Source organism: Anas acuta, chromosome Z, assembly GCF_963932015.1.
Source record: "Anas acuta chromosome Z, bAnaAcu1.1, whole genome shotgun sequence".
Classification (NCBI taxonomy): Eukaryota; Metazoa; Chordata; class Aves; order Anseriformes; family Anatidae; genus Anas; species Anas acuta.
The window spans coordinates 26,512,755-26,536,930 of record NC_089017.1 but is presented as its reverse complement, the minus strand read 5'-3'; the positions used below and the strand labels follow the sequence as shown (position 1 = coordinate 26,536,930).

Genomic DNA, 24,176 nt, shown 5'->3' with positions numbered 1-24,176 from the left:
AACCCAGTTCATCTGTACCAAAATATGCTAGAAACTAGTTCAAAATGTGATAAGCAGGGTAATTTCTTAAGAAGCAATTTCTTAATCAAGAAATTAAATTCAAAATCTTGCTACCACTCCAATCTGAAACATCCCATGCTGGAGGTCATCTATATACTGAAAATTATATGGTAGGGTGCTATGATATTTGTGGTAGTGACTGATGACAAGGTTGGCCTTACTTCCTGTCTACGACATTTTAAACTTTCAATGGCAAGAATTATGTTAAACAGATTTACAAACTCATAATGTCTCTGTTATTATTATCACTGTTATACTGTTATTGTTATTAATTATATTCAATTTACAGGAACAGCAGAAATGTACCTTGGATTAATTTAATGAATACTTTTGACAGTTTATTTTTCAAGCAAAGATTTCTAAGTCAGACAGAACTACTCATAAGATGTATGTTTGAAGTTTTACTTCTTGACTGGTGTTCCTGTACCTCTGAATGTTCTCTGTATTTAGTAAGGGAAGGCACGGTATTTAGAATGATAAGGGAAGAACACAATGGACAATAGATGCCTTTACTACCATAGTTCATTACACGGTATGACTCAGTAGTACAGGAAGCAGGCATTTGTTTCTTCCATATGGTAGTGATCTGTGGAACAAAGAGTGAGGGAAGAAAACTTATCTATATTCCTTTTAAAACTAGACTGAAGAATTTTATGTGCAATTCTGTTTATATTTATCATCTTTAAATAATATTGTGCTACAGTTCCAGGCAAACCTCGGCTTGTGATTAGCCACACACAGATGAACACAGCTCTAATTCAGTGGCACCCTCCTGTGGACACCTTTGGACCGCTACAGGGTTACCGCCTGAAGTTTGGTCGCAAGGATGTGGATACATTCACAACCATGGAGTTCTCAGACAAAGAAGATCACTTCACAGCCACAGACATTCATAAAGGAGCTTCTTATGTCTTCAGGCTATCAGCTAGAAATAAAGTGGGCTTTGGGGAGGAGATGGTTAAAGAGATTTCTGTTCCTGAAGAGGTACCCAGTGGATTTCCCCAAAACCTCCACTCAGAAAGCTCTACTGCTACATCAGTTCAATTAACTTGGCAGATGCCACTCTTGGCAGAGAGAAATGGCATTATCACCAAATACACCATCTTGTACAGAGATATCAATGTCGCTTACCAGCCAGTTGAACTCCCTGTTGTTCCTGCCGATACCTCTATGACACTTTCTGGCTTAAAACCAGATACCACATATGATGTAAAAGTACGTGCCCACACAAGCAAAGGGCCTGGTCCATATAGTCCAAGTGTCCAGTTCAGGACACTACCCGTGGATCAAGGTAGGATTTGTCTGCTTATGGCGTTGACCTTTAAAGGAGTATCGGTCTTTGGATATCAGTGTTTTTGAAGCTGTAAATAAAACTGACCGGCCCATTCATAAAAATAGGTTCAACAAACACAAAAGGTAAAGTATGTAAATCTTAATATGTTTTGGATGCCTTAGAATTCAGTTGTCCCTTGCCAAGAAAGTTCTGGCTAACATCTTCACAATTTGTTCAGGTAAGGAGAACTTACATGTTGGGTTGTCACTAGATAAGAGCAAGAGCGAGTTAGAACGTTGTATTTAAGTATGAGAAAACAGGTAGGAGAATTTAATTAATGTTGTTTCTTTGGCCTAAATGGAAAGCTAAAACTCCCAGGTAGCCATGGAAAATCTAAACTACATGACGTTGTTTATATACATTTCCTTTTTTCCAGCAGTGTTTGCAAAAAATTTTCATGTTAAAGCAGTAATGAAGACTTCCGTTTTGCTGTCTTGGGAAATTCCAGAAAACTACAATTCAGCCTTGCCTTTCAAAGTAAGTTGCTTTCTGTTTGTTAGAGGGAAACTTGGGGATGACATTCAATTGGCTAAGTAGCTTACTGAACTTGTAGCTTTTTTTGGTATTGCTGTTTTTAAGAAGGTAAACTAAACAGCAATATTGACCCAAGCTGCTAAATTCAGTCCTTTGGAAATTCCTGTTGTCATGGCAGTATTTCCAAGTCTGAATATCCAATATCCAGTCTGATAGTGGTTGTTATTCATGGTATGAACATGTTGCTAATTTGTAGTTCATTGTTACTATATTTTAGACTAGATAGTGAAAACAGTAATTTTATTTTTATTGTTACTCTTTTCTGTAGTAACTATTAACTGTATGCCTTGTTCTTCATCTTCTCACATTTGCAATAACACACTTTTTGGAGTATTCCACTAATACTTATCTGGCATTAGCCAGATAAAGAGACTCAATGTAAATTGCAGTCTGACCTGTCATTACTTCTGTGTGACTATCCATCATTTTTTTTTTTTTGATCTCTGGCAATGGCCAGAAAAGAGCAGTATTTTATAAAATAAATATTTCAAAAACTTTTCTGAATATTGAATATGGATGGAATAAATCAAGGTGAATTTAAGGGCAAGTTTGCCTTGATATAAATTCTGGATTCAAGCAAAGATACTGAATTTGAATAAGTGAAATTGGATTTTAGGAGTGCTTGCTCTACTTTGAATTAATATGGAGTGTTTTTTTTGTTTGTTTTGTTTTGTTTTGTTTTTTCTGCCCATAACAAGTGGTTTAATTGTAGTAGTAAATTTAGTAGTATCTTACGGCCTAAAATGCCCAAAACTTTCATTTTAAATTTATAGCTAGACTCATTCATGAATTCAGTGTGACAATGTCAGTTGTTTTCCCTGTTAATAAAAAACACATTCGATTTCTATATTAACTTAGATCCTTTATGATGATGGCAAAATGGTGGTGGAGGTTGATGGACGTGCTACTCAAAAGCTGATCACTAACTTGAAGCCAGAGACATCGTATTCATTTGTGCTGACAAACAGAGGGAATAGTGCTGGAGGTCTTCAGCACAGAGTGACAGCAAAGACTGCACCAGACGTGCTTCGTACCAAGCCAGTCTTCATCGGAAAGACCAACATAGATGGCATGATAACTGTGGAACTTCCAGAAGTACCATCAAATGAGAATATAAAGTGAGTGAGTGAATGACATTGCATTTGTCTCCAGAAAGATGATCATTCTTACTATTCTAATAAAACCTGAACTTGTAGTGGTGGTCTAGGACTTTATTCCTCAGAACAATACAGAATACAGTACTCTGTATTTGGACTAACAATGTATAACAGTTTGTTACTCAGCAAAGTATGTAGTAAAATCTGATTGGAAATATATGGCTAAAGATTGCTTCTGCTTCTAGTTGGTTCTTAGAGAACCCTTGCTTTTCTTCATTAATCTGAGATAGTTAAGAGGGATTGAGGAAGCCAGTTTTATTTTGAAAGATGTATTCTCCTGAAGAATGGATGGACCTGTCAATTAACCTTCTCAAATAACCTTTCTAGCTGCAGCAACATGACATACTAAGTCTCAGTTATTCTAGAATTATACAGAACTTTAAAGAACTATTATTGCACTTAAATTATTTCAAATTTATTACAAAGTTTTTTGTTTGGTTGGTTGGTTTTTATTTTTCTTTTTAATAAAAAAAAATCTCAGGTCTTCTCCACTGGTCCCAGTTAAAAAATAAATAAATGAATGAAGGGAAGAGAGTTGACTAGAAGTTACTTACATTTTGGGGGAAAGGGTGCTGTGGAGACAGCAGAAATAGGACTAAAAAGCAGGGATTAGAAAGGACAAACAATAAAGATTTGCCAAGAACACATGAAGCATAATATAATTGATAAGTGTTGTTGCTCTGCCTATAGTGGCTGTTGGTCTATAAAGTTCCCATGTGTAATGTAAAGGAAATGGGGAAGAAAATGAATGAGTTATTAAAAATTGTTGGGTATTCAACTTGCCATTTCCCTGGTGGATTTTTATTGTTGTTCTTTTAAAAAAGATATTCCCCTTTTTCATTACTGACTGAGGATTTTGAGGCAGGTGAGGTCATGAAATGAATTACTTTAAGACATTAAAAGGATGAAAAACTGAAAAATGCAGCCATTATCATTAGATTGAATAAGATGTGGTCAGTAACAAATGCAGATAAGGAAGACTGAAGATGGACTGAGTCAAAAAAGATTTATGAAGTAGAGTGTTCACAGAGAAAAACATGCCGAGTAGTTGGTTAGAGAATAGCAGAAGACAGCAGTGGAAAAAGAACAGCCAATGACCTTCCTTTTATGTAATGTGAAAAAATGAAAGACACAGTGACAGCAGCAAAGATGCATTAAATCAATGGAATCCTATTGTCAATTTTGCAAATATGTAGTACCTCCTCCTATATATATTTCTTAAGGTGATATGGCTTGACACAGAAAAACAAACAATAGAAAGATTGATCTGGCCCTGGAAGTGAGCATACCAACACAATTACATACTGAAAAGAAAATACTATCAAATACATCATATACCTGATGTATTTTGGAATAGGTAAGATAATAGCATCTATAGTCTTGTAGAGGAAGAACAATTGTGTGCAATAATTATGGTGACAGTTTTTTGTTGTTCCTCTATGAGTACCTTATATGCTGGTGATTGTATATATCTTACTATGAAGTACTATTCTTTGGGAATCTTTCAATGTTACTAATTATACTGAAGGTGAAACAGTTAATGGTTTGCTCTGATGGATTATTGGTAAATTGTAATGGGATTGAGGGTAATTTTAGAAGAACCTTAGTAAACCTTTAAAGGTGATAGAAGTAATTTTCATTCAAAAAAAAAAAAAAAAAACAAAACACACACCACCACCACCAAGAACAAAACCCACACTTAATAGAAATAAAGCAAATAATAAAATGTCTTTTATAAGAGATGCTACATCTTCTGGAGTTAGCTAGAAAGAACAGAACTTCACTGTCTTTGCAATTTGCAGCACTGTACATATATGTGAACTGTTTCATTTTTCAGCTTGCTGTTGATGTACTTATGCTATCAGCTTTAAAATACCCTGTATGTGCTGAATATCTTAGTGGATGATCAAAGTTATGAGTGGGAGGCCTGCATGAAGGAAGTGTGAACGACTGTGAAAGTAACATTTACATGCTGGATGTTCCTTGGTTGATAAAAATGTATGAACACTGTTAGCTTAAAAAAAAAAAAACAACAACCTGCTATGTAGTTCATCCAGCAGATGTCTTCAATGTCTAAAAGATATATAGATATGTCAGAGCCAATTCTCAAATGTTTTTTGTATGAATTCTGATGAACATGAAAAACAAAAAGTGTGTAGGTTGTAGTTATTATATACATGAATAAATCATCTGTTACTAGAAGAAAATAGTCCTAAAGAGATGTGTTTAAGCAAGGTAAAAGACTAAGTTTTTGCCTTTTAGGCAAACATTAATATACTGTAAATCCCTTTGAAACTAAACAAAATGAAGACATCAAATTTTAAGTTAAAATTATGCAATGGGACCACTGTAGAATGAAACCCTCCCTTTTATGTTGGAAATGTTTTCATGTTTCACGGTAGAGGAAAGTATAGTAGAAGGAAGTCTAATCCATCTGATTGCTTGTATGGGTTGATTTTGGAAAAGGATTTTGTTTTCTATGAGGTGACTGATTTGGATAAGGTAGTATAGGGATCTAGGGCCAAGTGTAGATGCTCAGTTATCTGGTTTTGTATTAACACTAATTGGAAATGAAGATAGTTCAGGAAGCTAATAGTTTCTCCTTTGGAAATACATCGAGTGAGAGATACAACTATAAATACAATTTCCCTGACATATATTTTCTTTCACTATATTTACAGTAGAGCCAACCGATTGGACTACTTTTTCCTTCCTCTGGTTTTGGCAAGAACTAGAAGTCTAGGTTGCTCTAGCTGAAATACAGTTTGCACCTATGAAAATCAGGACAATTCATTATTTGACAAAATTTTAAGTTACAAAATAGTGCAGTTTTATTTCTCAGATCTTCTGTTCTGGTTTCTACAGTTACAGTCTTTGGATAACATTTAAATATATGCAAATATTTCAAATATAAGTGATTACTAAAAGACACTCTGTTTTACAGAAAATATTCAGTAATAACAGACACTGCTTCTACATTGTCATGTTTTTGTAGGTTTCACTCCTACCGTTCAAAGTTAGTATAAAATAGCTGCATATTGCAGCTGTACAAAGTGTTTCAAAATGTCATCAACTAAACTTTCTTCAGATCTGATTATGCTTAGCAGAACATTCCTTCAGCCACCAACTAATAAGTCTGTACCTAAACTACTGTTTGGCTTGTGTTCTTATCACTTCTGAGAATTTTGTTTGTTAGTTTATTTCTCTTCAGCTTCATAAATAATGGTTTTGGGGAATGGGAATAGAGAAAACTGATGAAGAGGGAATGTAAACCTTTGGTCCCCTGATTTTGGAGCAGGCAGACCATCTGTGGAGGTGACAGGTGACAGAGGGCTTCCTAGAAGGGAAAGATCCCGGAAAGGATTTTTTGAATCTCATCATCAAGTCAAAATTCAGAATCTCGACCTTGGGGGAGCAGGGGGAGAGGGAGCAGTGGAACAGAGGAACACAGTCAACAGAGAAGAATTTGTCACTTGAGTTTTACTGTATTAAAGAAATTTTAATATTCTCATTTGTATCCTAATTAAAGATTTTGTTTTGTTTTGTTTTGTTGTTTGTTAAGTCTTATATTGATTTTTTTATTTATATCCTTTTTGTTTGTCTTGGAGTTCATGGTAGGAGAAAGTTTGGCAGCTTTCTGCAGCTGTGGCTAACTTAAGATGCTGTAACATCTCTTTCAGAGAAAAAGAGAAATATATTTTTAACTCCAATACATGTTTGGGAAAAATACTGTATATTTGAAAGAACAGATAGTTGTTATGAAACAATTTATTTTATTATGGATACTTTAGTCTTGTTTTGTTTTATAAAACTATCAAAAAATGTGTAACATTTAAGAAAAAAAAAATGCACTCAACTTTAAAACCTGAGTTCAACCAGACTTACTCTTAAAGAATAAGAACATGACTGTTAAAGATTATTTATCATATTCCTACTATAAAGAATACCTGCTTCAGGTTTTGCTTAAATCTTGGCAATAGTGTCATTGTACAGCAGTTACAAATCTGTGGTCTACATTTCCTGATCCCAGCACCTCCTGCAGGAGCTCAACCACAAAGAAATTTGTCCAATTTCTAGACATTATTAAGTGTTAGGCATTTAAGCATTTAATCCAGCAGTTACAAATCCAGATTTTTGTTGCATTTCTGTTAGAGGAAGTAGCTTTAAATAAGAACAGACTATTAAACATGCATTGGTATGGAACAAAGACCGTGTATTAAGTTTGTTTAGACTGAGTTAATTTTTGATGAATTGTAACACAAGTTCCTTTCCTTTAGACTCCTTCATTAACTACTTAAGTTTTTGTCAACAGTGTTTAATGGGTAAAATGAATAGACATTACAGCAGAAGGTGAAAAGGCTGTAAAAAAAGGCACACTGAAAGAGAAGAAGGTGAGACAATAAAATAGTATCTTCTGTAATGGAGAGTCTGAGACAAACCTCCTTAATGAGCTTATTACTGCAAACAAGGCAGAACAGCTTCTTTCCCTCTCCTGTGAGATGAAGAATGCTTGACTTCCTAAGAAGTATGGCATTTATTATATCATCCTGGATTTCTGGCTGTTGTGATTCCCACTTGGGAGTGGAAGGGAGTGAGGGGAAGGAGCAGGGACAAGATATTTTTAGAAAAATGTTTGTGAGGAAAATTTAGGGTATATATCATTTACAAGTCCTATCTGTAAAGAGAGCATGTGATTCTGACTGTGAACAAAATACAAAAGAAAAAAAAAAAAAGTAGGAAAAACTGATAGTGAGTGATGCTCAAAAGTAAATAGAATGTAGCTGGGATGTGTGATATGTCTTTCTTTATTTGTTTTGTATTGGCTTCAACAAGCATGATTGTTACCCTACCATTCTTATTATACATGAAAGTCTGGGAAGATAGGATGATAACTGAGCTTTAAGTATATGGTAATAAAGTTCCGATTTAGGGGATTGGGTTGATTTTTTTGTTATTTTTATAGGGTTGGTTGGTTTAATTTGTGATTTATTTATTTTTTACCAATTTATTGGTGGCAGGGCACATGTGTCCCATACCTTTTGTATTTCAAATGAAATAATAAGTTGCAGTCAACCATGCAGGCATTTTGAAAAATTGTAATTATTTTTTCCTCTACATATTTGTGTGTTTACATGAAAAAGCAGGTAATTAGTGGCATTTTTTGACAAATATTTTGCACTGTTAAAAGAATGTGAGTCTTTGCAACTATGTTTGGGAGACTGCAATGACATACAATGCACAAAATTTTGTTCTCAACACATCACAGGTCTATTGAGCCGCTCTGAACAGACACATAGTCCATAAATTCATCTGTTTCTTCTTTCCTTTTCCTTCACCTTTAATTTTGTCCTACTGTTTCCTTTGCAGAGGGTATTACATAGTTATTGTGCCTTTGAAGAGGTCTCGTGGAAAATTTATCAAGCCATGGGAAAGTCCAGATGAAATGGAACTAGATGAGGTACTATATGTTTTCATTGTCTTTCTCTCCTTTACTAAGGAAAAAAATTTATTAGTAATATGTGTTCAACTCACCAGCTTAAGTAGTTTTGGTTGTTAGGATATTTTTATATTTATATTTGAATTAGCCTATGGGGACTGAAACAAAGTTCAAATTACTTAAATTAGAGGACATTACAGACATGAAGTTGCAATAAAGCACACAGTGTCTGATCTTTGTTAGCATTAATATTTTACTCTTTTCCTATTGTAAAGCGTAATGCAAAAGTGCAGGGGGTGAAATGACTTGTCAGCAAAAGCTTAATCACCAGTTATGTGAACTCTAATAAAGGTCTGGTTCATTAGTGGGCTGGTTGCTAAGCCTGTAGCAAATTTCAAATTGCAATCTGCAGTGCAATTTAACATTTGACCTTCTTGTGGTGTCTTTACCTGGTTCTCACATACAGTAATGCTGATGATGATAACTTTTACACTGTTCTCCATTCTTCTGACAGTGTGTGCTCAGAAATAAATGAGTGAAGTAGGAAAGAACAATAATGTGTCAACATTTGACACTATAAATTAAATTTCTTTAAAGAGTGGAAGTATTTTCATCTCAATGGCAAGGAATGAGTAATGAGTTTACTGTTACTGATACTGTAAGCAATCCTAGAAGTTTAGTATCAGGAAGCAGTCCAGTCTTCTATTTTACTGAATGACCATGTGTCTCACTCTAGCTTCCCTCAATCTATACATTTGGAATAATATTAGTATATATCATTGTAAAGTTCTTTTCAGAGTTCCATATGAATGCCTGTCACAAATGATGTAGTGTTGCTGCATCTGACTATGATTTTTGGTCCCATTTGGGTACCATGGTAATTTGTACATACAGTATTTCTGCACTTCAAACAGAGGACATGAAAGTCAGGTTTTTTTTTTTTGCTTGTTTGTTTGCTTGCTTGCTTGCTTGCTTGTTTTTACTCCTAGATAAATAATATCTTGACTGGATTCTATCTATTCTTCCTTCTTTTGGTGGATTCAGGACATTTATGTTACAGAGATGCTTCACTAAGTACATAGTCAGGAATTCAGGATGAAAAAGATAGATAAGGAGCTCTGGAAGAAGGGGTAGGAAACTCAGAAGGACTGTAGAGTTGTTGTCAAATTGTGCAGGGAGAAAATTAGAGGAGCCAAAGCCCAATTGGAAATCAATTTGACTAGTGTATCAAATGACAACAAAAATGCTTTTATAAATACATCAACAACAAAAGGAGGCCAAAGGAGAATCTCCATTCTTTATTGGATGCGAGGGATAAAGTAGTGATGAAAGATGAGGATAAGGCAATGCCACTTAATACCTTTCTTGCATCAGTCATAGTTAGCAAGGCTAACTAACACAGTCACGTGATATTTAGCAAGGCTCCTCATTGCTTTCTACAACTATCTCAATGATGGTAGCAGTGAGTAGGGTGGCAATCTCCATTTCTCAGGTGACAAGCGATTAGATGTGAGGAAATGACACTTACATTTCAACAGTGGAGTTTTAGTTTGGACATTAGGAAGAATTTTTTCACAGAGAGGGTGATTAAGCATTGGAATAAGCTGCCAAGGGAAGTGGTAGAGTACCTGTCCCTAGAGGTACCTGAGAGACATGTCAATGTGGCATTAAGGGTTTAGTGATGGGAGTTGGTAGTTCAGCTTGATGGTTGGACTTGATGACCTTAACCCAGCTCCACCTGGGGTAGGGTGATGGACAAGTGGAGAGCTTGTGGGTGAGAATAAAAGGGTGGGCTGGTGTGGGGGACACTGTTGTGGGGGTATACTACACGTTACCAGATCAGGAGGAGGAGGTTGATGAGGCCTTCTACAAGCAGCTGGTAGTAACCTCACAATCACAGGTGCTGGTTCTCATGGGGGTCTTCAGTTATCCAGACATCTGTTGGGTATGCAACTAAGCCAGGCACTCACAGTCCAAATGGTTCCTACAATGTGTTGAAGATAACTTTCTGATGCAGGTGGTGAAGGAGCCAATGAGGAGAGGGGTGCTTCTGGACCTTGTCCTTACCAGCAGGGATGGGCTTGTTAGGGATGTGAAGGTTGGGGGCAGCTTGAGATGTAGAGACCATGAGATGGTGTAGTTCAAGTTAGAACTTGGTGGAAGAAAAGCAGGCTAAAAGCAGAATTGCAACCCTGGACTTTCGGAGAGCCAACTTCGACCTCTTCTAGGATCTGCTTGGGAGTATCTCAAGGGCTAGGTTGCTAGAAGGCGAGAGTGCATGTGAGAGCTGGGCTACATTTAAACAGCACTTCTTTCAAGCTCAGAATCGGTGCATCCCTAAGAGTAGGAAATCGGGGAAGGGGGGCAGGAAACCTGTGTGGATGAGCAAGGAGCTCATCAATAAGATCAAAAGGAAGAGAAAGGTCTATGAAATGTGGAAAAAGGGCCTGTCTTCTTGGGAGGAGTATAGAAATGTTGTCAGGGCCTGCAGGGACGTGACAAGGAAGGCTAAATCCCACCTAGAGATGAGGCTTGCAAAAGAGACAAAAGATAATAAGAAGGGTGTTTTTTTTAAAGTATGTAAACAGTAAAAGGAAGACTAGGGATAATGTGGGTCCCTTGCTGAATGAGGGGGGTGTCCTGGTCACGGGAGATGCTGAGAAGGCAGAGATACTGAATGCTTTCTTTTCAGTCTTTTCTTCAAGACTCCCCCCCAGGACTCCTTGACCCTGGAGGGAGGAGAAAGAGTCTGGGAAGTGGAGATCTCCCTCCTTGTTGATGAGGGAGTGGTTCAGGAGCATCTGAGTGGAATCAATGCACACAAATGCATGGGCTTGATGAGATGCATCCATGTGTGCTAAGGGAGTTGGCAGAGGTGATCGCCAAACCACTTTCTATCATCTTTGAAAGGTCCTGGAGAACAGGAGAGGTGCATGAAGACTGGAGGACAGACAATGTCACTCTGGTCTTCAAGAAGGGCAAGAAAGAGGATCCAGGAAACTACAGACAAGTCAGTCTCACCTCTGTCCGTGGAAAGGTGTTGGAACAGCTTGTTCTGGATGCCATCTCCAAGCAATTGGAAGAGAAGAATGTTATGAGGAGTAGTCAGCATGGATTCAGCAAGGGAAAATCGTGCTCGACCAACCTCGTTGCCTTCTATGATGGCATCACCAGCTGGGTAGATGGGGAGAGAGCAGTGGATGTCATTTGCCTTGACTTTTGCAAAGCTTTTGATACTGTCTCCCATGACATCCTGCTAACAAAGCTGAGAAGGTGTGGGATAGAAGAGTGGACAGTAAGGTGGCTTGAGAACTGGCTGACTGCCTGAGCTCAGAGGGTGGTGATTGTCAGCGCAGAGTCTGGCTGGAGACCTGTGACTAGCGGTGTTCCCCAGGGGTCAGTGCTGGGTCAGGTCCTGTTCAACATCTTCATCGACGACCTTGATGAGGGAATAGTGTCTGCCCTCAGCAAGTATGCTGATGACACAAAGCTGGGAGGAGTGGCTGACACACCAGAAGGCTGTGCTGCCATTCAGCGAGACCTGGACCAGCTGGAGAGATGGGCAGGAAGAAACCAAATGAGGTTTAACAAGAGCAAGTGTAGAGCCCTGCATCTGGGAAGGAACAACCGCATGTATCATTACTGGCTGGAAGACGACCTGCTGGAGAGGAGCTCTGAGGAGAAGGACCTGGAGGTCCTGGTGGATGACAGGTTGACCGTGAGCCAGCACTGTGCCCTCGTAGCCAAGAGGGCCAATGGGATCCTGGCGTGCATTAAAAGAAGTGTGGCCAGCAGGTCAAGGGAGGTGATCCTTCCCTTCTATTCTGCCCTGGTCAGGCCTCACCTGTAGTACTGTGTCCATTTCTGGGCTCCCTGGTACAAAAAAGACAAGGATCTCCTGGAAAGAGTCCAGCAGAGGGCCACAAAGATGACACAGGGCCTGGAGCATCTTCCTTATGAGGAAAGGCTGAGAGACCTGGGTCTATTCAGCCTGGAGAAAAGAAGACTGAGAGGGGATCTCATCAATGTGTATAAATACTTGAGGTATGGGAGACAGGGATTTGGCCAACCTCTTTTCAGTGGTTTGCAGGGACAGCATAAGTAGTAATGGCCACAAGATAGAGCACAGGAAGTTCCGCACTGACATGCGAAAGAACTTCTTCACAGTAAAGGTGACGGAGCACTGGAACAGGCTGTCCAGGGAGGTTGTGGAGTCTTGTTCTCTGGAGATATTCAAGGCCCGTCTGGACGCCTAGCTGGGCAGCCTGCTCTAAGGAACCTGCTTTGGCAGGGGGGTTGGACCCAATGATCTTTCAAGGTCCCTTCCAAACCCTTCAGTTCTGTGATTCTGTGGTCTTGAAGGTCTTTTTCAACCTATCATTCTGTGATAGATAGATAGTCCTCAATATGCTTCCCATGATACAATCAGTGCAAAGTAATGATTATCTGCAAGCAATGACACATCTCTTTTTCCCTCTTCCCATTGACCAATTTGATATTAGTTTCAATATTTGCACCAAAATGTAAGGCAAATAAATACATACCCACCAAACCAACAGTTGTAGAAAGCTTTTGAAATACAGATATCTTTCAGTAACCATGACAATTGTGTGTCAGTCTGTAGTCTCTTTCCTGATTAGAAAAGTCAAAGAAGAAAATATATAGCAATAAGAGAATTCTCAATCAGAAGACAAAAAAATAGATTGTTTAAATGAATACATCGTTCTCATCACCATTGACTGTTTCATTGGATTCTGTGTTACTTCTTGACCTATTTAATCTATGTTGTCATCCAATTTGATTCAAATGCTGTGTTGATCCATTAATTTCTTCCTTTTAAAAGAGTTGGATTGTAAATGCCATCAGCCTATAATTGTAGTCCTGAACGACATAAAATACAGTTAAACAGTAAACTCAGCTGTCAAGATGCATACAGTAATGGAAAACTGATTTAATATACCACCCACTTCTAAAATTCAAAGACTAGTCACATTCAGCAGCATTAACAGATTAATTGTAGCTGCCAGATGACATTGGACTTGTTGTCAATTAAATTATATGGGTCTGTGTTTCTGATTCCTATAGAAAATGGTCATTTTAATCATCCTGCAAGTTGTGGTGCATTAATCTGTAAGATAGTTTGATAAAGAGCATTTATTATTTCAGAAATATTTGGGTCAGGATGGGTTGTTTCCCATTCTAACTGATATAATTGAGACCACATTGTAGAATTAATGGTGAAAGAAATAAGATATGCATTGACTGGAAAATTAAAATTATTTCTGATAAAGAAAAAAGCCCTCGATATATCGTTTGCAATTGCCCCAATACATACTGTAACTACTTAGTAGGGAAAAAAAATCAAAAGCATTCAGTTGCTGTATTTCATGCTCACTTACTCAGTTTCTGTTACTTAGAAGACTGTTTTTCTTCCTGTTTTAGAAAATCATAGAATCATAGAATGGTTTAAGTTGGAAAGGACAGTAAAGATAATCTGGTTTCAAGCCCTCTGTCATGGGACTGGACATCTCCCACTAGATCAGGTTGCTCAAAGCCCCATTCAACCTGGCCTAAAACACTTTGGGGCATCCAAAGCTTCTCTGGGCAAATGGTTCCAGTGCTTCACCAGCCTTTGAGTAAAGAATTTCTTCTGAATATCTGATCTAATCAGATTAGATCTGATTAATATCTAAACTGACCTCTTTTTAAAACCATTACACCTTGTCCTACCACTACACTCCCTAAAGTGTGGTGATAGAGTCCCTCTCCAGCTTTCCTGAAGGCTGTCTTTAAGGCTGTAAAGCCAGTCATTGTAAGGCTGCAATGAGGTCTCTCTGGAGACTTCTTTTCTTCAGGCTGAACAACCCCAACTGTCTCAGCCTGTCTTCATAGAAGAGGTGCTCCAGCCCTCTGATCATCCTTGTGGCCCTGGACCCACTCTAATAGGTCTAAGTTTTTCTTGTTCTTTGGACCTCAGAGCTGAACACAGTACACCTGGGAGCATCTCACAAGACTTCACCTTAGTGACTTTACCAGCTGGAACAGTAACGTATCAAACTTCAAGTCAAATGGACTATAGCAGAAGCAAGTTCTATCTGTTGATTTTTGATTACTTCTTCCTGCTTGATAGAAGACATAGAAATATAGAATCATAGAAGTTGGAAGGGACATCCCGTGTTGGAAGGGACCCACAAGGATCATCGAGTCCAACTCTCAGCACCACACAGGTCTACCCAAGAATTTAGACCATGTGACTAAGAGCACAGTCCAAATGCTTCTTAAACTCCAACAGGCTTGGTGCCATGACTATGTCCCTGGGGAGCCTATTGCAGTGCATGACAATATTCTGATATTAAAAACAAAATAAAAAAACTCAACGGATTTCTTCCACTCCTTCTCTTTTGGATTAGTAGTTATTACTCCAAACATTCTCCTCCAAAGCAGTTGTTACAGGGATTTTTTGCACCTACATTATTCTAGTGACACATTTTAATCAGAGACAATAAACACATAAAAGCATTGGCTCAATAAATAATTTCAAAAGGAAAAGAAAGTAAATAAACAAACAACAACAACAAAAGAAAAAAACACACAACTGTCTAAGCAAACTAGTTCCCAAAGATCAACTGAAGATCCTCATGCATGGTGGTTTTAGTACAATCTCAGATATCTGGCTAGTGTCAGAAAGGGTTGAGCAGTAGATTTTGCCAAAATATATTTCAAATGCTTTTGTTAGATCACCTGAAGAAAAATCTTAGCTGAAAACACAATTCTGAAGTGTTAGCTCCGGAGCATAACTGACTAGTCAAAAAGGCTTTCCACCCCTACTGCACATACTTAATTTTTCTGGTTTCCTTAAATCTTGATTCTTGAAAGAAACTAAGAGAAATGCAGAATCTTAAAAGAGGAGAAAATGTACTAGGTATTGTGTATCTGCAAATAGTGATTTGAGATACAATCCTTTTTATTAACTCAAAATTTCACTTCATTTTACATATTATGAGATCTCATGTCTTTGAATAGATGTCTGGCGAATGAATGAAATATAAACAAAATATTATGAACTGCAGATGGATTACCAAGTAGGATTACTTCAGATTTGTAAGCAATAAAAATTGAATATAAGCTTGCATGATAAGTCCTAAAACGATTTAATAATTTCAGTGAAGTTCTGATATAAAGTACCACAGGGGATATATGTGCAAGTAATGATATTTGGCAACAACCTCATCTATATATGAAATATGAATGAGGTCACAGGTTCACTTGAGGTCTATTCAGTCATGTGTAATCAATGTCACAGATGAGTTTTTTATCTCCATGCAAGCACACCTAAGTTTATCTGGGCTGAGGCGATGAATAACCACCTTTGAAAAATTTGCCCATTACACACATTTTGTTTGACACAAGCTAATTAGCTTGCAGCATTCATAGCCAAAATTCACTTTCTGACCATTTTGCCCACTGTAACAGTGTACTTAGCATTGCCTATCTGTTAAATATATGTACTTTTTATTACTATTAAAAAGGGAAGAAATAATTAAAATCAAATGTTTTTCTTCTCCTGTCTCAATCTAATTTTGGTTGAAGTATTCTCATAGTATTCTGATACTTTACAATGAGTTATTTAAAACCTAAATTATAAATATGTTGTAATCTGGAAATCTGAGATTTCTGAGATAGCCACAAAAATTACTTTAAATTCCAGGGGATAAAAATAACACTTGTTATTTTCAGAGATGGCTCAAGCCATTTACATACCTTCCTACTACAGTCCTTACAGTTACTGACTTCCTGTTAGTATTAATAACACAACGTTATTTTTTGAACATATACCCTTGTGTTTCAGCAGACTTCAGGGTAGTTTGTGCTTATCCTTCTTTCTAAAAGATTCTTCATAGAAGTACAATTTTGAGGGCTGTGGCAACCTGGAAGAATCTTCATTAATATCTGTCTCATGTTCTGCCATCAGTAGTTTTATCCATGAAGTAGGAAACTACCTACAGATAGAGAGAAACACCTTCAATAAAACAACTAAATGAAAATCTTCTTAATGTTACAGTTTTCTTCAGCCATTACTTTTATACCATTCATTTACTCTAGCTGCTAAAAAAACTGTTTGATTGAAGGAGAAGTATGGACCAGTGATTGTAATAGAGTCCTTCAGTGATGAATAATGATTTCTAACCTCAAATTTTGGCAAGTTCTTTTTTGTCTCAGGGGATCCATTTCAGTGTTCAAATTCTTGTGTTGGAGCAAGGGATTTGACAGAGTTAAATGAGTGGAAAATCTCTGCAACAGAGAACAGACGCAGCATTAGAGATGCCCTCAATTAAGGAAGGCTGAATTCAAGTACAGATTACTTCCATGTCTATCTATAGCCCATGTTTGAAACGTGTTCCAGTGAGAAGAAATGATAAAGAAATCAGCATTAAAAGCTTCTATTTTAATAGCTAAGTGTATAGTAGATCGGTTTATCCACATAAGAATTATTATTTGGGTAATTGCAAAACACAAGATACCATATGGGGAAGGGAAGAAGCTATCTAAGCTAGGCCCTAAGACTGAAAAGAGGCAAGAGAGAGCTTCCCTGACTAAGCATGTTCCTTACATTGAAAATATATAGTGGAAATTACATTTTAATCTCTTTTTTATTGACCTGAACTAGTGATGATGATTTGTCTCCTCTTCCTTACAAAGAAATGTGTATTACTATTTTATTAGGATTGTTTGTGTGCTGAAAAAAATAAAACAACTATGACCTTGGAAAATTTTGTGGTTACAACCTGAGTCTGCAGGACATTGCATAAGTTTCATAAGTGAAAAGCAGTAGAGCAGCCTTAGAAGTCATCACTAATCACCCAGGATAATATCAGGCACATTGTAAAATAAGATTAATATTTGTGGTATGCCAGTATATCTCAAGTGATAAAGGGTATTAAATAAGCATTTGTCTGATTTAATAAGCAATTCATCAATGGATTATACCTGCATTTCATCAATGAATTATAGCTGCAGTTCTTTCATTAATTAGTATATGCTTTGCAAGTTTGAGCTTCGCATTTATTCTCATTATAAGTATGCTAATGTACATTTTAGCTTTATTAATCTGAGGAAATATTTAGCAATGCAATGAAAAAATACATTTTGAAAGTCGGAATAAATGTGTAAAATTTGAAGTACAGCTGTGTATGGTATGGTGGTAGATAAAATTTCCTAGTCTAGCAGTAGAAAAGAGGTCTTAGTTTTCATGGATCTTTTTATTTATTTATTGACAAATAAAATGGCAGTCATTTTCAGATTTGGAATAGAAGATATATTTACCGATCATCCCACCAAACTTTTCTGCACTTCACTTACTATTGGTGAAGTAAATTGGAAAGTAATCTTTTTACTGAGATTTTTAGAAATTTACTATTTCAAAAGTGCTTGATGATCTTCACGACAACTGTTAGAGAGAGTTTTCTGCATATTATTATTAAATAAAAGGTATCAGCATATGTTTATATATATGTTTACTTCTACAAGTACTTCAGCTGCTAGTTGACACTTATTAGTTTGCATTTCAGAAATAACAGAAAAAGATAAAAATAGGTATTATAAATTATTTTTCAATAATCAGGATATTTTTCAATGTTGTGGTTTTTTATTTGAGGTTTTTAAATAATCACAACATATGACTTAATAAGTTTCATTGTATTGAACTGGGAAATAAGAAAGTACCTTTCATATTCATATGGAGGGAGAAAATATTATTGATGGACTTCTTCTGCATATATATATACATATATATATAAAGAGAAAATATACATATATCTCTCTTCAGAGAAAATATCTTATTATCTTTTATTTATTTATTTATTTAGCCCCAAAACAATATCAGACACTGAAAATTAATTTAGTTGTCCTGTGTATGGGCCGTACAATTACTACATTGTAGTAACAACGATGGCAAGAAACATTTTGCAAGAACTGATTTAGTGATACAGACATTGCATTACATTTTCTCCTTTTATTGTCAATAAGTTACCTTAAAACTGTTTACTGTTCTTGCTTTCCCTCTCTTTTTTCCCTTCTCTTGCTTGTAAAGCTGCTAAAGGAGATAGCTAGGAAACGCAGAAGCATTCGTTTTGGGAGGGAAGTCGAGCTAAAGCCATATATTGCAGCTCACTTTGAAGTTCTTCCTACGGAATTCACGTTGGGGGATAAGAAGCATTACGGTGGCTTTGAGAACAAGCAACTACAAAGTGGTCAAGAATATGTCTTCTTTGTCTTGGCTGTAATGGAGCACTCAGAATCTGTAAGTTAGTAACTAGACCTTTTTAGACCCCAAATTACCTTCCCCCAGTAATCAAAACAGTCCTTCAGTGTTTATTCCACTTCTGAAACAAGTTTTTTTTTAAGAATCTGTAAAGTGTTTCTTTGCTGATTTCCAACTAAGTCCTTGAACTCACCTATGCTGTATGCACCTTTATGTGTTTGTTCTATGTGTAACTGAAAGCTAAGAATCACCTCTTACTAGCTGTGCTGTGATCCTTTGCAAATTACATTCTCTGCTGTTTGAGATCATTGGCACAGGTTCTGAGGCATGAACTCCACAGCACCATCTTTTTCAATGTCTTTGAAAAAGAGTTCCTTTGTTGCCTTAAGACTGCCATTGAATAGTGGTGTTGGACATGCAGGATTCTTGGAAAGATTAGTTGAATTGGAGACATACACAGTAACCCTCTTTAGGTACAGTAATTTCCTAACAACTTCATCAGTGAATTGTTAGAAAGTAACAAAATAATTCAAGGAAAAATCCTGAGGTGAGCAAAATAATGAGATGTCATCTCTCCATGTAATTCATCTTGTTCTGATGTCCCTTTATGCTCAAGTTAATCTAACTGCATGTAATCTAGTAAGAGAGAGAAAGAGACAGAGAGAGAGAGAGAGAACTGTTGTAATGCACATTAACATTTTAACATGCAGTTTGGTATATCATGGTATCTTTCTAATTGGTTCCTAAACCTGACAGGTACATTTGCTTGCTCATCTACTTGAAACTATTGCACCAATAATTTGAATTCTAGTCAAATGCTTCCAGTATGCAATCTTACTATTGCTTTCTGATGTCAACAGTTTACACTGTGAGGAAGTAGCTTCAAATTGTATACTTTTGGATATGTAATTTTATTTGTAAAGAAAGTAAGTGCTTCCTGGAATCTCTAATATAAATCATAAGTTCTTCGCTTGCTTTTAGACAGTGGTGGTGAGATGGAGAATTCTGAATGTGCTGCATCAGAAAGGTTCAAAACAGAGATACTAGACAGTTTTGGGCTATGAATGTAAATGGTAATTAAAAGCAAAATCCGGTTTGTTGGAGAACAGGTAGTAAGTGCTCAGACTGGTATCCCTCTGTAGTATTTTCTTCTGGTTGCTCCAAAGGCAGAAGCTATATACAAAGTGTTTCTTATTATAGAAGTTCTTACCTATCTTTCACCATTCAGTTTGCAAGTTTGTAAAACACCTAGCTTGAAGAAAAATAGTAGTTTTTTTGTTGCTTTGTTCATTGCGTCATTACTTTGTATATATTTATTTTAGATAAGGAGTAGATATTATTTTAAATGCATCTCATTTGTTGTTAAGCAAGATTTATTTTATTTGTATAGACCATGTATGCAACCAGCCCATATTCCGATCCTGTTGTGTCAATGGATCTTGATCCTCAACCAATTACAGATGAGGAAGAAGGCTTGATCTGGGTTGTAGGACCAGTTCTTGCAGTGGTGTTTATTATCTGTATTGTTATAGCTATACTTCTTTATAAAAGGTAAGTTTACCTTTTAGTTTACCATATCTATAGCTTTCTGATATGTTGACCATTTTATAGGGCTGTTCCATTATTTGTACTACAATTGTAACTGTCATTGTGTTGCGATATTTTTGTATTTATTAATGGTTCCCAGAACACTGCAGATATTTTAGTAGATTTATGACTGAAAGTTTCCAATAATTACAGCTATGTGAGTATATTTTTTTATCCTGATGACATTCTATTGCCATTTCTGCATTTAAGTGTTTTTTTTGTTTGTTTGTTTGTTTTTGTTTTGTTTTGTTTTGTTCGTTTTTCCATTTTGCATATGTTTGTGAAGAAAATGTTCTTGAATATAAATGTGTACAGATTCACGTTTGACTTTTTAGAAATTATTTTTAGAAGTATAGGGGATTACATTACATTACATTACATTAGGGATTGCATTCAGCCTGATGTTAAACATGATTTTCATCTCCACTCAAGTAATCTCAGTTTTCACGTTTGACAGTTGGCCTTACTTTGTCAGTATATCTTTTTGAATTTGAAGCTGTGGACTGAGAGATTAAAGAAATGTCAGTGACTGTTTTCTACTAATCTTGCAATCTGATCAAAATTCACTTACACTTCTTTCACTGTGTATGACACAGATGTAGTTTGATATTACTTAGAGGACTTTCCTTAGCCTTGCAATTTACAAGATGAAAACTATATGATACATTAAGTTATACATAGCAGCCTTTTACAGTGTAAATGAGTTCAAAGGGGGCAATACTGAATAAAAAACACAAAGTTGATTTTAATATTTATATTATGCATTTTTGAAACCAAAAATGCCTTATGCATTTTTGAAACATATTGATGAAGAGTAATTTGGGAATAGTATAAAGATCCTGTGACCCTGTCTTTGGTAGGTGGAGGGGTGCATTATGGGCAATTTCCACAAATGGAGTATGTCTTCTAAAACTAATGGCTACAATGCTATCAGCTGCTTATAAATATTTAAATTCTGCTACCCTGTATGCTTTTTCTGCCCTAGGTGTATCTAGCCAAATGCCTCTGAAATTGTGTTTAGAGAGTTGTCTTCAGGTTTTGGAAAGTGAAGCTCTATGTTCAACAGTAGAAGGAAAAAAAAAAAAAAAAGAAAAAAAAAAAAAAAAAAAAAAACTAGTCCAGAGGCAACCTTAGCTTTGGGTTCCAAACAGATATATATTTATAGGAATGTTTTTTAGAGTTGCAATCATGAAGAAGCATAGGAGACATTTTGCTGTTGGCAGATATTACACTGTTCTGAAGGTTTCTATTAATGCCTACTCTCCCAGCCAATCTAATTTATTAGACAGCAGTGAACCTTCTATTTGTGCCAGTCTGTCACTTCAAAAATTGGTCATTTGAGACATACTAAAAGTGAAGTACTACTTACTTCTGATTATTTTGGAGTATTAAAAGTAAAACTTCTGCTTCCTAAAAAACATTGGCATATAAAGCAGATGTGTAAATGTTTCTGGAAATATAGATTGCATTTACAGAACTATAATAAAAATTTTCAATTCTTCTCCTGAAAAATTATAAGCATATTGCACAAATTAGCAGGTAGAATTCATTCATAGATAGTGTGAAGAGAATGTCATGAATAGAAAATAGGGGACATTTTCCAACTGTTATTTACTACTTGTACTAGAACTGTTCAGTCAAATTTCCATATGTATTTATTTATTTTTATGTTTTCAGCTCTAAGCTGAAAATTGATAAGCCTCACTATTCTAGCAAACTCATTCTGGGAAATTATGATTGCAGTTTTACCAGTCAATGGTCATCTCTGTTAAAATAACTTGACTGTAATTACAAGGGAACAGTCTAAACGGTTATCAGTCAAGGTAATAACATTATGTTCTAACATCCACAATAGTACACTACCCTCTCATGTGGTTAAATAATCCTACCTTTTATAACATTACATTGAATTTATAGTGATTAAACCTTGCAGGGACACAAGACAGGTAAAAAAGTGGTGGGAAGGTACCACCACTTTGAAGGTATCAAGGTACCTTTCATTTCTGGATTTAGGCTTGCAGAAGACAGTTTCTTCATATGTTGTAATGAGTAATTTAGACACATTTAAGCAAATTCATACAAAAATCCCTGTTAAGAGGTTACAATGAAAAAAAAAAATGAATTAGGATTCGAAGATTCCTTTTATATTAGTGGGTCTCAGTGCCTTAAATAATTAAATAATATTCTGAAGGGAGTATAAAGTGACATGTTAACAAATCTGAATTGCTTCACTAAACTGAAGGAAAGGATAAAGTAAATAAAAATATAAGATTTTTAAAGTGTATCTGGACAATTTATTTCAGAGTTTAGCAAGGAGACAGGAAGATTGATATGCAACAATGGGTCAGTGCAGGAATAACACTATACAATGGAGATGCTGTATTTGATCTAGAGAAGACATTCCCGTGGAGATAATGTCCGAATTTTTCTGTTGAAGAAATGACAAAATAGTCATAATACTAACATTTTAATTAGATTAAACAAGTTTTTGTTTATTTGTTTCTTTCGTGTGTGTGTGTTTTTTGTTTTGTTTTGTTTTTGGAATTATAGCTAGGTCTTTCTAATGTGTCAGTGTCCTAAGACATCTAAATCGTAAAGGAAAGCTGCACGAAAGTAACTGAAACTGGCAGAATTTTTTAAAGTCAAATCAGCTTCTTCTAATGATAAACTGCTTAGCAGGTTCATTCTCAATAGGTTTTGTACAAATCAACAGAATTTAAACTTTTTATAAAGAAATCAACTATGCAACTGGAGAATTACTAAAATTCAATATAACCAGTATTAGAAATCTGGGTAAGAAGTATTTTTCCACCTCAATGAGAACACAAAGAGAATCATAGCTATTCTTCATTTGAAAATGAGACAGAAACAGAGCAAGCTTTTGTTTTTAAGGGCCTTACAGGAATCTTATATTTCTGAAAAAGAAAGAATATGTTATAGAATATTTTATCATAGACTATGCAGTCTGGATGTAGACAACCAGAGCTTGATAGCTTTATGGCTGTAGATCAGCAATAATTGGGCAAGATAGCAGGGATGTTTAACACTTTTGAGACAACAGCAAAAATTATTATTTGTATGAACTATGTTGGAGGGAATTGCTGTGACTATAAAACTTGGACAGGTTAAAAAAAAAAAAAGTTGCAGTAAGAAGTAAGGAAATGAGAAATTTCCATGTCTACAGGAATTTCTCAAAATACATTTCTGGATTGTATAGAGGCATAACTGCAACAGATATGATGGGTAGAGAGGAAAATAAAGGTCAGAGGACATCTGCCTAATCCATGACAGCAAGTATGAAAAATACTGAAATAGAGAAAATGAGGTCAAGGGATGTGGCAATGTGAAGAAGATGCCAGGGAAATAATGGTGGACTGTGTTTAATTCCCTTTGTTAGTAGAAGCCTTTATATAAAAAAAAAAAAAAAAATGTTTACCTCATTATTTACAATACTGCTTTTACATTTTAGTTTCAGTCAGAGAGAAAAGATGACTGCAATTTCTAAAAGAATCATTTTAAGGGGAGAAGTCTTACCCTCATTTAAAGCAGATGTTATTGCAGAAAGTGTGGATAATTTGCCTGGGATGGTGTGAAGCAAATTTAAGTTGCCCAAAGACTAGAAATGCCTGAGCGAACCCTTTATTATTTATCGGTCAGTTTATGTAAAGGTTATTTCCTCTACATTCTTCAAAGCTCAAAGCAAAGATATGGCATAGAAAGATTTTTTGATTATGTATCAGAATAAAGCCAAAAGTTCATTGCAGCTTAGTACTTTACAGTAATAGAGGGGGAAATAACTTTTGTAAA

The 24,176-nt window shown here is 36.0% G+C and overlaps 1 protein-coding gene across 16 annotated transcripts in view; it reads left to right on the top strand.

The window, feature by feature from the left end:
- The window catches only part of PTPRD (protein tyrosine phosphatase receptor type D), a 398,659-nt gene that overhangs the window by 280,138 nt on the left and 94,345 nt on the right, over positions 1-24,176 (top strand). For 7 of the 16 annotated variants that reach the window (XM_068665910.1, XM_068665906.1, XM_068665901.1 and 4 more), the window contains 6 exons: positions 764-1,351; positions 1,773-1,870; positions 2,786-3,045; positions 8,452-8,542; positions 18,612-18,821; positions 20,173-20,333. In XM_068665910.1, coding sequence (XP_068522011.1) covers positions 764-1,351; positions 1,773-1,870; positions 2,786-3,045; positions 8,452-8,542; positions 18,612-18,821; positions 20,173-20,333 — 1,408 coding nt within the window. Of the gene's footprint in view, positions 1-763; positions 1,352-1,769; positions 1,871-2,785; positions 3,046-8,451; positions 8,543-18,611; positions 18,822-20,172; positions 20,334-24,176 lie in introns of all 16 variants that reach the window. The other 9 variants (XM_068665905.1, XM_068665904.1, XM_068665898.1 and 6 more) reach the window with 2 other exon arrangements.